This window comes from Plutella xylostella, chromosome 31 (genome assembly GCF_932276165.1).
Source record: "Plutella xylostella chromosome 31, ilPluXylo3.1, whole genome shotgun sequence".
NCBI classification, from domain to species: Eukaryota; Metazoa; Arthropoda; class Insecta; order Lepidoptera; family Plutellidae; genus Plutella; species Plutella xylostella.
Genome location: NC_064011.1, coordinates 148,958 through 162,110, shown reverse-complemented (window position 1 = coordinate 162,110; position 13,153 = coordinate 148,958). Strand labels below are relative to the sequence as shown.

The following is a 13,153-nucleotide window of genomic DNA, read 5'->3' as shown; positions in this document are numbered from 1 at the left end:
CGATTTCCAGATCACAGGAACTACGCCTTCAGCTAAGGATCTTCTAAATAGAGTGGCTATGGGGACTGATAGCGACTTTGAGCATTTGATGAGGAATATCGCTGGTAGATCATCTGGTCCTGCTGATTTATTGGGATCAATTGAACTCAATAGCTTGTGGACAGCGTCTTCGGTTATTTCTATAGAGCTTACGTCCGCAATATTAGGAGTCGCATCGTCCACAGTACCACCATCCGCATTTTGATCAGGCTCCGGTTGAAGAAATTTCGAATGAAAGTAGGAGGAAAATAAATTGCTTATTTCATCTCCAGAAGAAGATGAGTTTCCTAGATAGTTCATAGTGGATGGGAATGAGGACCCTTTACGTTTGTTCTTTATAAAAGACCAGAAAGCCTTCGGGTTGGTGTGAAGTGAATTTTCGATGCGACTCATGTAACTATCGTAGCACTGTTTTTCAAGACGTTTAACTCTTTCTCTTAGTAACTCGAAAGTTGCCTTGTCACAGAGATTCCCATATTTTTTATATTTCTTGTGAAATTTGAATTTTTCTTTAATTGCTTTAGAAAGAGCTCTACTATACCATGGCGGATATTGGCCAGTATAACCAGTACGTTGAGCAATATGATTATCACGAATTTTATAAATAACATCATAGAACTTAATAACAGCCTCTTCAACGGATCCACAACTTAGGATTGATAGCCAATCTATATTACAGATTTCATCATTAATAACAGTATAGTCCGCGCGATTGTAGCTATATACTAAGCGAGTTAGTGGACGAAGTGGTTTGAGGTCTATAATTGTAAAAGTGATAGAGAGCGCTTTATGGTGCGGGTCTTCAGGTACAAAAGGGTCAGAGCATGCATCAACAAGCACTTGCTCATTTTCGTTGCAGATGGCCAAATCCAAAATACGGTTAAATTCATTTTTGATATTGTTAAATTGCTGAAGACCACAAAATTGAAGGGATTCTAAAAAGTTATTTATGTATTCACAAGAGTTTGGTGCTGCTTCGAGATGGTCGTTGATTGTAGTCCAAACAATGTCGCTCATATTAAAGTCACCTAAAATTAAGAATTTATGGGACGCGTTCGACGTAGAAGCTAGTTCTAAACTATCACAAAAAGCCGATAATTGGTCCACAAACGATAAACCTAGGTTTTCGGCACATAGATATAGCGTACAAATACTAAGGATATAATGAGATTTGGATGTCGGACACCGTAGAGTCACCGTGATCCAAAGATCCTCGGCAGATGAACGCCAATTGGGTTGTTCATGTGCGATAAGTTGCTTCTTAATCGCGATTAAAACCCCTCCCCCGCGCTCTTGTTTTGTGCGGGCGTAATCGCGATCGCGCCTCCAGACACAATAACGGTCGTCAAATAATTCCGTATCGAAAAAACCGTCGTTTAACCAGGTTTCTGTTAAAGTTATTATGTCGTAATTATTGATTCTTACGTTTCTAGAGAAAATATCTGTTTTGGTGCGTAGGCCCCTGACATTTTGATGATATATTTTTAAGTTAGGCATTGTAATAAGTAACTAAGTTGAAAAGTAACTTGATTAACAACATTATAAGATAGCAATCCGGAACAGAACTCATTTCATCATGGAACTCCACTTCAAATATAACAGTCAAAACAATGTTGAAAATATAAACGTGACCAACTATAATTATAACGACACTAAAGTATAAATTGAGTAGATTGATTTCAATACAGGTAGAGACACCCAAAAAATAGAAAGCAAGGCACACAACATAAATAGCGAATAAAAACAAATACATAAGAGACTTAGAATATACAGTACAACAGACCAACACTGACAAATAATTATTTTTCGGCACAATCAAACTTAATCTTAACTGCCAAAAGAACCTGATTAGTTGAGTTTGTTTAAATCTTCGATGGATCTGATTGTTAAAACTGGTGCAGAGTCATTTTTCTGAATATGGATCTTGGCATGTTTCACCCAGACATAGAGGTAATTCTTATGGCGCGCAAGTTGCTTGGTTCTACTTAGCCTGATTAGTTGAGTTTGTTTAAATCTTCGATGGATCTGATTGTTAAAACTGGTGCAGAGTCATTTTTCCGAATATGGATCTTGGCATGTTTCACCCAGACATAGAGGTAATTCTTATGGCGCGCAAGTTGCTTGGTTCTACTTAGCAGCTTCTTGTTATGGGGTGGGTTATCTGGGTAATAATTCTATAGCTTTGTCGCGTCTGAATGTTTGTAATAGGCAGTGTCAGAAACAATTTTATTCGTCACATAACATTCATCTGACTATTGAAAAAACAGGCCTTAGTTAACTCGAGACCTGGACTGAAGGTATAATACGATAATGCACTATTAGCAAAGTATAAATTTAACTTTCGCCGCTTGTAAACTATAGGTAATACTCTGTAAAATACACCAAGAGTCCTATGACGTGATGGACAGATGCTTATGCCTGGTGAGTAAAGTAAATTTTTATATAAAACCAACAAATGACAGCTGTCTTAGGACTCATACAAGCGGCGAAATGCGAATTGTCCATTATTGTCATTATAATGTTTTTATCCGTGTAATTCTCAGAGCGTGTCGTCCCGCTCCGGAGGCGCCACGTCCCCGCTCACCATCAGCTTCAAGCAGAACAACGAGCCGCACGCAGGTGAGGAACGATTATCTGATACTCTAGAGACCCCGAGACCTGATACGATGACATAAGGGGGAGACTCACGACAGGGTTCAGACAAAGACAGTTTTCGAAAAGACGAGTTTTTTGTCTCAGAGTCTCAGTACGCTATTATACTAGATTCCCCAAATGTTACGTACTGCGCGTGTCAAAACTAGTCAAAAGGTTGAGCATTTCTCAATCCCAATCAAATTCAACGACGAGCGCGACAACGTCAAGTCTATCGTTTGATTACTCCGCTTCTTAAATTCAAAAAAACGCACAAAAAGTATTTATTCCGGAAATCTACATAGTTACTTCAATAGTGCTTATCCCAGTGAACATAACAGTGAAAAAAGTGTTAAAATCCGTGCACGAATTATTGAGATATTAACAAAAACAATTTAAATAAGTAAGTGTAACGGCCAATATTCATCCCTGACCTGGGTCAATGTAGTGCTCCGACCAGTGCTACGTTTTTATGGACTACGAGCTACAACCCTCTGCTACGAGTGCTACGAAGTAGTGTGTACTCATCTGATCACTATATTCACAACCTCTTTTAACAGCACAGTGGCTCAAGCGTAGAGGTGCCGGAATTGCATTCGGCGAGACGAGGTTCGATCCTGCCGGGAGTAAATTATTTTTTCATTTAATTATAACTAAATAACACTCAAAAATGTCTTTCTTCAAAAATATAACATTGCGAGGTGTGCGTACGAGGACACAATCTGAGGCAAATATGAGCGAAGATTCCAAAGACTCATCTAAAATTACTGTAGATGACTCAGCCAACAGTCTACCAGACATGTCAACAAGTGACGATAATGATAACACAATACAGGAACTTACGAAAAGAATTGACGATCTTACCCTACAGTTAAGCACTGCTAATTATGAAATTGAGAATTTATCATTAGAGAACATGAATCTCAAAGAAACCATTGTCAAACTGACCCGAAAGAATGACATCTATAAAAAAGTGACTGCTCAGACGCTTCAAAACGCAACACCAAAAAAGGGACAATCGGCAAGTTCCACACCAATAAAAAAAGGCAATGATCAAAAAGGGAAAGAACGCAGTATATGCATGCCTTCAACTGCTGCCAAGTCATCAAGGCAAGTTGTACATAATAAAGAAATGACACAAAAACCTCAAATTACTAATACTAAAACCAAAACAGAACAAATAAAAGAAAGAAATAAAATGTGTATCATAAGCTCTAACAAACGAAATGAACTTCTTCAAATTGCTTGCGAAACATTTGGGGATAGATTTAACCTATGTCACTATCTTACTACAGGAGGAAGTCTAAAAGACCTAATGGGAAGTCTTGCTAAGAAAACTGAGTCATTCACCCGAGATGATTACTGCATCATAATGATAGGAGAAGCAGATTTCTTAAAAACAAAGGACTATTGCAATTTAGTCCTAATGATACGCAAATTGTCACAAGCTATAGATCACACAAACATAATAATCTGTTTACCGACTTACAAATTTGGTGAATATAACATGATGTTTAACTCAAGGGTGGAAATATTTAACAATTTAATGTACCTGGACGCTCTGACCTATCAACATGTATATGTCTATGACACAAACTCTATGCTATCATATGATCATAATATGTATAGCGGAAAACAAGGTGTATTAAACAACTACGGTATGAGACGTGCTCTTGAGAACTTGAAGATGGAGATAAACCACCTACAGCAGCAGAGTGATGGCGCTCCAGCCCATGAAGAACAAACTAAACTTTTTCGTCAATAAAACACTTTGTGTAAACATCCTTCATCAAAATGTGTGTGGCATAAATAATAAAAAGGATGAATATGAACTTTATCTAGATAATTTAAAAATTAAACCCCACTATGTATGTATTACAGAACACTTCTTAAATAACACCTCTGCTCCGTTATTTAGCATGAACCACTATTGCGTTGCTGCAATTACCGCTAGGGTCAATAAAAAAAGAGGAGGATCACTCATATTGGCCCAAAATAACAGTAATTTCGAAGAACTTGCAATATGTAAAAAAATGTATAAAATTGACTCCTTCGAAGTTTGTGGAATAAGGGATGTAAAGACAAATCTAAATATATGCTGTTTGTATCGTACCCCTACGGATAAAAATATAGATTGTTTTATGAGTAGATTGGAGCAGTTGTTGGAGCACTTTTTCAATAAGAAGTTGATATTAGTAGGTGATTTCAATGTTGACATTTTAACAAATAACAAAAAAAAATATGACCTCCTAAACCTATTGACATGCTATAACTTTAGACCACTAATCGATTCTGTAACCTTTGTACGAAATAAGTCTATGTCATGCATAGATAACATCTTGACAAACGTTAATGAGCCCGACGTCACCAATATTGATATTGACCACAACAATATAGGCGATGGACATGCAAGCATTTCTGGTACTTTTAACAGTACCTTACAAGGAGATGTACTAAATAAACAAAATATCTGTACTCAGTTTGTATACAAGGAACAGAGAACGTATAATAAAAATAACCTCAATCTTTTTAGAGATAAAATTGCACAGCAAGACTGGAAATCTGTGGGTATAAATTCGTTTTTGTACAAATTTACAGAAATATTTAATCAGAGCTTTTTAAAAAAGAAAAAGAAAACCAATTTTGGTAAACAAAACAAAATAAACTGGATTACAAAAGGACTGAGGGTTTCAAGTAAAATGAAACGTTTCTTGAGCACTGCAACAAAATGTAATGCCGATATCTCAATACTGGAGTACAAATCTAGGTACATTAAACAGTATCGTAAAGTCATTAGAAGCTTGAAAAAACTAACAATTGAGCAGGAAATAGATAAAGCGGACAATAAATCAAAACATATTTGGACAATAGTAAATAAACATAGGAACAAGGGCGGTGCTAGGTTAAAGGACAAACTCATCCTCAAAATGGAGGGTAAAATTATTGATGATCCCAAACAAGTAGCCAAAATTTTTTCACACCAATTTAATAACAATGATAATGCTTCTTCCAATAACTCTGAAACTGTACAGTCATTTCTACGAGACAACACTGAAAGAGTTGAAACTGGTATGCGACTACATAATGTCACTCCAATAGAAGTTGAAAAGGTAGTATCAAATATGGTAAATAAAAAATCGTGTGGATATGATGAAGTTCCCATAGGTATTATCAAGGAGAATATAGATATTTTAGCTGAGCCACTGTCATTGTTCTTTAATGAATGCTTTGAAGAAAATATTTTCCCAGAACAATTAAAAATTGCGAAAATATTACCAATCTTTAAGAAAGGCTCTAAGACGGATCCTAAAAAGTATAGGCCGATTTCACTACTTCCGACTTTATCAAAAATATTCGAGAAGTTACTAAAGAATAGGCTTGTGCAACACCTAATTCAAAATAATGTGCTTAGTAGTAGACAATTTGGGTACCAGAAGGGCATTGGAACAACTGATGCAATTGACTCATTAGTGGATGACGTCGTTAAAAATCTTAACGATCGTAAAAAAGTAGTTGGTCTTTTCCTCGACTTAAGTGCAGCCTTTGACATGGTTGATCATTCTATCCTGCTAGAAAAGTTAGAGTACTATGGGGTCAGAGGTCAATCTCTCGCACTATTTCAAAGCTACCTACAAAATAGGACACAATTCGTCGAAATAAAATATGTTGAAAATGGTGTTGAACGAGTAGCAAAATCCGATGCGGTTAAGATCAGCAGAGGCGTTCCACAAGGATCAATATTAGGACCCATCTTCTTTATAACTTTCACGAATGACCTTATCAATTTCATAACAAACAAAGTCCCTGATATGAAACTGGTAGTCTTTGCTGACGACACAAACGCAATTTTACATTCCGATGAGATGGATGCACTGAGCCAATCAGTTAACCAAGCTCTGTCAGCCTTTAACATGTGGTTTAGTGCAAATAAGCTAGTCCTTAATCCAAATAAGACGAGTGCGATACTGTTTAGAAATACTGTAAGAAATAATGATAAACTTGATATTGAGCTGAACGGAGATAAAATTGAACTTGTTGACGAAGTGAAGTTTCTCGGTATCCATATAGACTCACTTCTAAACTGGAAGCATGAACTTCTAGCAATAGAGGGTTCCATAAGCTCAGCTTGTTATGCCCTCAGAAGTTTGAGGGATGAGCTGAGTCTAAATCATCTTAAGATGGTATATTACGCGCTAGTGGAATCCCGGTTAAGATATAGCATCATGTTTTGGGGCCACAGTTACGATTATAACACTAAGAAAGCTTTTACTTGCCAAAAACGAGCAATTCGTACAATGGTTAGGATTCCACCATGGGAGTCGTGTCGGGAACATTTCGTTCGGTTAGGCATACTGACAGTTCCATGTCTGTATATTTTTGTCTTGCTTACCAAGCTAGCAAAGAACCTACCGAGATTTGAATCTCCCGAAAATAAAACTGCGCGTAATAAAACTAGGAGGAAAGACATACGCATAGATACTGTGCACCCAACTCTGCAAGTCGCAAAACACAGTGCGAGATACCAGGCAATCACTTTATATAATAAACTTCCTTCACACCTAAAACAAATTGATAAAATAGCTTCATTCAAAAATACATTACAAAAACATCTATTGGAAAAGTGCTTCTACACAATAGACGAATTTTTAAATGACTAATATTTTTATTTTATTTTTATTTGTAGTTATTGTATTATTATTTGACATGATTATTTTTTTTTAAATCGACATTTTAAATTTTAGATAATTTTTAAAATTAAATTTATTTTATTACAATTTGAATTAATTAATTTACTTATCTTCTATTGTTTTATTATTATTATTTTTACTATTGTTAATTATTAATATCTCATGTGTAAATTACCCTTGAAAATTGTATTTTTTTAGAATTAAGTTAGAATTAAGTCCCCATTGTAATTTCAAATATGACAGCATGTTGTGAATGAATAAATAAATGAATGAAAAATGAAATCAACTTTTGGTTCATACATTTAGTTTTGTCAATATTTTCGAACCACCGTTTACGTTGCGTATCGTCAACTGTCACTGTCAAAATTTAAGGTAAATTTGTTAGTTCCAAAAGTTAGCGCTGTTCTTTATCCATATGTTTGTGTAGTGTCGTACAACGCTAGCGTATTGCCACGTGAGCCTGTGATAGGGGCTCGGTCGCATAGTTAATGTATGATTGTATAAACATATTGCGAAACATCTGTTAAATACAGTCTAAGTTTTTCTTTGTAGTTTGTGCCTTTTAAGAATGTATGTAATGTATCTCTTTTGCTAGCTATACATAACAATATTATTTATTACATAAACTGTCCCCCAGGAGAGGCGCGCGGCGTGCGACGCGGCGTGCACGCGGCCTTCGCTGACGAAGAAGAAGAAGTTACGCATACTAAGGAGTCGCATAAAGGTATACCACATCATAATACACCTTACAATCAGTTATATGGATGGGCCTCCCTTTGGACGTCAAGCGCCAACAACTGTTCATTTTCACACGTCTTCATAAAAACAGGAATTTTGAAAGACACAGGTGCTGGCTCTAGTCTTACGTTCCAAAGGGAGAGCATTCCATAGTGGCACGGCTTGAACTGTAAAAGAGTTGTAGTAAATAAAAATAAATAAGTAATTTTATTTACTGGCAATATTTATAATTGAATATTGGATCTTTTCTGGCTCAAAGACTCTCCATGCCTGTACAGCGCGGTAATGCAGCTAGCATTATAGAATCTTCAAGCCAGGTACCATAAGAAGGGGTCTCTTTGACAAAATTTTTGTTATGACGAGAATTGATAAATGAAATTTAATAATATTATTTAATTGAATTAACATCTACTTCATTAAATAAAATAAAAAATTCCTCTGTTTTACAGCAGCGAAAGAGAAGAAAGAAAAGGACAAAGAGAAAGAGCGAGAGAAGAAGGACAAGTCTAAAGAAGAGTCTAAATGCGCGGAGGAGAAGCGACGCCACATCAAGAGTCTCATCGACAAGATCCCCACGCAGAAGGAACAGCTGTTCCAGTACAAGCTGGACACAGAACAGGTATGGCTTAAATACACACACAAACACTCACACCTTGTACTAATGTACTCCCTTACGGGGTAGGCAGGGGTGCATTGCTGCACCCACTTTTCGCCAGTGTTATGTTAGTCCCAATGTAATAGGGGGCGGGCCTATTGACATTTTACGGACACATCCAAGACCCGAGAACCAATATCTGTGTTTAAACAAATATCTACCCCAGCCGGGAATCGAACCCGGGACCTTCGGCTCAGTAGTCAGGGTCACTAACCACTACGCCATTCGGTCGTTAGGTAAATAATAATAAGCCATTTATTTCCAATTTATTACCATGCAGTTTACACTTAATTTAAACTAAATAAAACATTAATTTCAAATAATTGATTCACTAATGGTAATAACACAATGAGATTAAATGGATCAGGTATGGCTTGAATAAGTGTTGAAATATTGTGTGACGTCAGAACTTGTAATAGTAATAGAAGGTGTGACGTCACTGCCCCCGCCACAGTATAAGAGTATAAGAGTAAAGTGTTTAATAGAAAAAAAACGTGTCTACAATTTCTATTGTCTAAAATACGGACTAAACAAAATGATGTTCTTGTTCATGCCATGGAAACTACCCTCTTATGTAACGCTTTGCACAAATCGACCGAATGGCGTAGTGGTTAGTGACCCTGACTACTGAGCCGATGGTCCCGGGTTCGATTCCCGGCTGGGGCAGATATTTGTTTAAACACAGATATTTGTTCTCGGGTCTTGGATGTGCCCGTAAAATGGCAATAGGCTCGCCCCCTATTACATTGGGACTAACATAACACTCTGGCGAAAAGTGGGTGCAGCAATGCACCTCTGCCTACCCCGCAAGGGAGTACATTAGTACAAGGCGTGAGTGCGTGTTTTTTTTTTTGTCTGTTCTGAAAAGCCATTTTTACGTTTACATTAGTATTTGCCCCATCGTGGTAGAAATGCGTCTGTTTCTTAACCCTCCCCCCATTACCCCGCCAACAGATAGACAACACGCTAATGGAGAAGAAGATCCGTCCGTGGATCAACAAGAAGATCATCGAGTACATCGGCGAGCCCGAGCCCACGCTAGTGGACTTCATCTGCAGCAAGGTGCTCGCCGGCGCCGCGCCCGCCGCCATCCTCGATGATGTTTGTATGGTGAGTGCAAGGATGGGCAAGTTGGGAAAGTAGGTGGGCAAATTGGGTAATGAAGTGGGCAAGTTGGTTAACGAAGTGGGCAAATTGAGTAACTTGATGGGCAAATTGAGTAACTTGATGGGCAAATTTGTTAAGTCATTGGGAAGTTGATTAATTTAGTGGGCAAATTGAGTTACGCAATTGGCAAATTGAGTAACTCCGTGGGCAATTTGATTAAATCAATGTTCAAATTGAGTAACTCAATGGTTAAGTTTAGTAATTCAATGAGCAAATTGAGTAACTTAATGGTAAATTGAGTAACTCAATGGGAAAATCGTGTTACTCAATGGGCAAATTTAGTAACTTGATGTGTTAATTTAGTAACCCAACAGGCATGTTCAGTAACTCAATAGGCAAGTTGAGTAATAAATTAAGTAACTTAAAGGGCAAATTGTCATGTTCATAGTAATAGGTGCCTACTTTCCCCCGTATTTAGTTAGCTTTATACCTACTTATTATCTAGTTGTTATCTCACTAAACTCAAAATTCGCCTTCTCCTCCTCAGGTACTAGATGAAGAAGCCGAAGTGTTCGTAGTGAAGATGTGGCGGCTGCTCATCTACGAACTAGAAGCGAAGAAGGCCGGATTAGTGAAAACTGAGTGATAGTGCCAGTGTTATACATAGATAGATGATAGTGCTATACGTACTGCATTTTTTCAGACTTGTCATAAAATAAAAGGTAAGCAATCTTACTGTTTGACTTCCTATTTGAATCTATAAAGTAAGTTCAAATAAAACATAATTATTATGAACCGGTGTAATATTAACTAGCACAATTTGTGCTAGTTAATATTACACCGGTTCATAATAATTATGTTTTATTATTGGCAATGAACGATATTTTAGCTGTCGTTTATTAGTCACGGTAAGATTGTTAACTTTTTATGACAAGTCTGAAAATGCAGTTACAGTATAATTATGAAAGTGCTAGTGTTACTGGATGGACTGTCTCGTGTGATAGTTTATTGTGAACTTTGCGCAACTCGTTTTGATTATAAGATCTTCTGATGGATATAAAATTATGCAGGCTGTTACAAATAACCTAAAAAGGTATTGAAAATTTTAAATATCACACTGCTCTTTTTGCAAGTCAATTCAAAACAGTTGACAATTATTGTCTAAGATACTGGCAAGGTGTTGTTCACAATCAGATTATCATGCGCATTACAAGAGCTTCATGTAATTTTTAACTTTAGCCAATTTGATTTAGACGGTTTTAAAATGATTCAGCCATCACCTATGTAATATGTATTGTCTAAATTTAAAAACGCAGTAACTAGAATTGTAATATAAATTTTGTATTTATAAATATAACTCTCGTATCGTCAAGAGAAATATTCTTTTTATATAATTGTAATAGGACAGAAATAACACCCAACAAGATAAGGTACTTTTAGTATTTTATACGTAGCTAAATTATTTATGTGTTAGCTAACAAAAAATCATTAACGTCCACCATCATTTGAATAACTTTCATGTAAAAATTATGATTCGTCTTCAGTAATGACTTTGTATACTGATTTTTGCGTGGATCTTAACAATTTCCAATCCTCGGCCTTCCTCATCCATCCACTACCGAACTACTTGAGAATGTCAAATTAAGCACAACTTAAGTATATAATATAGCTATGTGAATGGATAGACGCTGAGCAAAACTTAAGTTCATGCTTAGGTAGTTTTTTTTTCAATTTAGAAACTGTTTAGGTCCCGACTAATGCAATTATTAACCGGTATTGAGATAAAGTTTATTTTCATAATCGGCTGTTATATCACCATTATTACTTATTATAATTTACTTGGTCACTGTAAATGAAGTACCATAGGAGAATGATTATACTTAAGTTAGTATGAACCCTGTACGTATGCAATTTTGTATGTAAGAGTGCGCAGAGAACTAAATATATTGTTGTATTGTGTACGTTAAGTTTAATATTATCTTCGAAATAATAAATAATTATAAAGGGTATCGATATTGGTTTGATTTCACTCGCAAGTAACAAAAGACGAAATGGTTAGGCCGTGATTGTAAACGAATTTCAATTAATAGTTTTCTTTCCTTGACTCCCTACCTAAAATACCTACATACCTATTTACCTATCCCAATATTTCCAATAGGTATGTTAAGATAAAGAGAACTTGGGCAGTTCTTCTTTTTAACCTACATAACTTAGTCTCCATCAGTTGTGAAGAAAAAATCATGAGTTTTACAAATATTTATTTATTTATTTATATTTCAGCGTACATTGTACTAAAAACACAACGGCTGTGCACGTTTACAAAAATATAAATTTATATTTTTGTATTTAATATTATGTTACAGAGTGGTAAATCCGCGTGACAGAGGTGTATTTCATACGAATCTTGGCTGTCTCCCGCCACTTCATCCTGCGCATATTCGATAGTGTTAGAAAAAATATATATGTCGACATAAAATATAAAAATTTATTTAAACTCCAAAAGATATTACCTATTTAGTAAAACAAAATATATATTTTTAAATAATTTATGAAATATTTAAAAAAAATCTTGAAAATTTGTCTCTTACTACCTAATGTTTTAGTAGTTACATTCTGTCACGTAGGTTGCCATTTAAAATATTTGTTTGAGCCACTCGTCCTTATTGCCATCGATCAGAGCTTAAGGTCTCCTTTTCCCCTTGGTAAGATTTCCGCTTTGAGATCCAGACACCGCGTATCGGCCACCCGCAAAGTGTGACAGGAGGTGCGTGTGTTTATTCGGCGACAGCTTCGTCACGTAGGTAATTGTTAAAATAAAATACAATTAAATTATTATTTTGTTATTTACTCATTGGTAATAACAATTACTTTGCAATCAACATGTGAATATTACACTTTATGTTACTGTTTAAATGCTAATCGACTTTGCAACACATTTTACCCCTCTGTCACACGACAAATCTGTCACATTCTTACCAAACACTCCAACCTGAGGATATTCATCAAAGAAAAATTTAAGAGAAACTACACGTTTTGGTTAAAGTACGAAGCGAAAGGAACGTCCAATACACTTGCGCTGCATTAATAAAAAGTTTCGTTAGTGAAAAAGGTAATTTCGTGCAATTGTTCTTAAGAACAGACGATGAATGTGGTAGACTGTTTAATATGGTGGAGAATGATTTATCGGATGTTTGATGATAACATTAAAGTCCTTCCAGCTTCTAAGGTACTTAAAAAAGGAAAGAGTATTTTTTTCAAGTTCTAAGAGCCACTGCTGTATTTTCGAAATTTGGCT

The 13,153-nt window shown here is 36.0% G+C and overlaps 1 protein-coding gene across 1 annotated transcript in view; it reads left to right on the top strand.

Moving 5' to 3' along the window:
- LOC105391124 (RNA-binding protein 25) overlaps positions 1 to 9,894 on the top strand; it is a 35,366-nt gene extending 25,472 nt beyond the window's left edge. The window contains exons 16-19 of the mRNA XM_048632170.1: positions 2,583 to 2,658; positions 7,996 to 8,082; positions 8,546 to 8,715; positions 9,706 to 9,894. Coding sequence (XP_048488127.1) covers positions 2,583 to 2,658; positions 7,996 to 8,082; positions 8,546 to 8,715; positions 9,706 to 9,894 — 522 coding nt within the window. The remainder of the gene's footprint in view (positions 1 to 2,582; positions 2,659 to 7,995; positions 8,083 to 8,545; positions 8,716 to 9,705) is intronic.
- Positions 9,895 to 13,153: the final 3,259 nt, after the last annotated feature.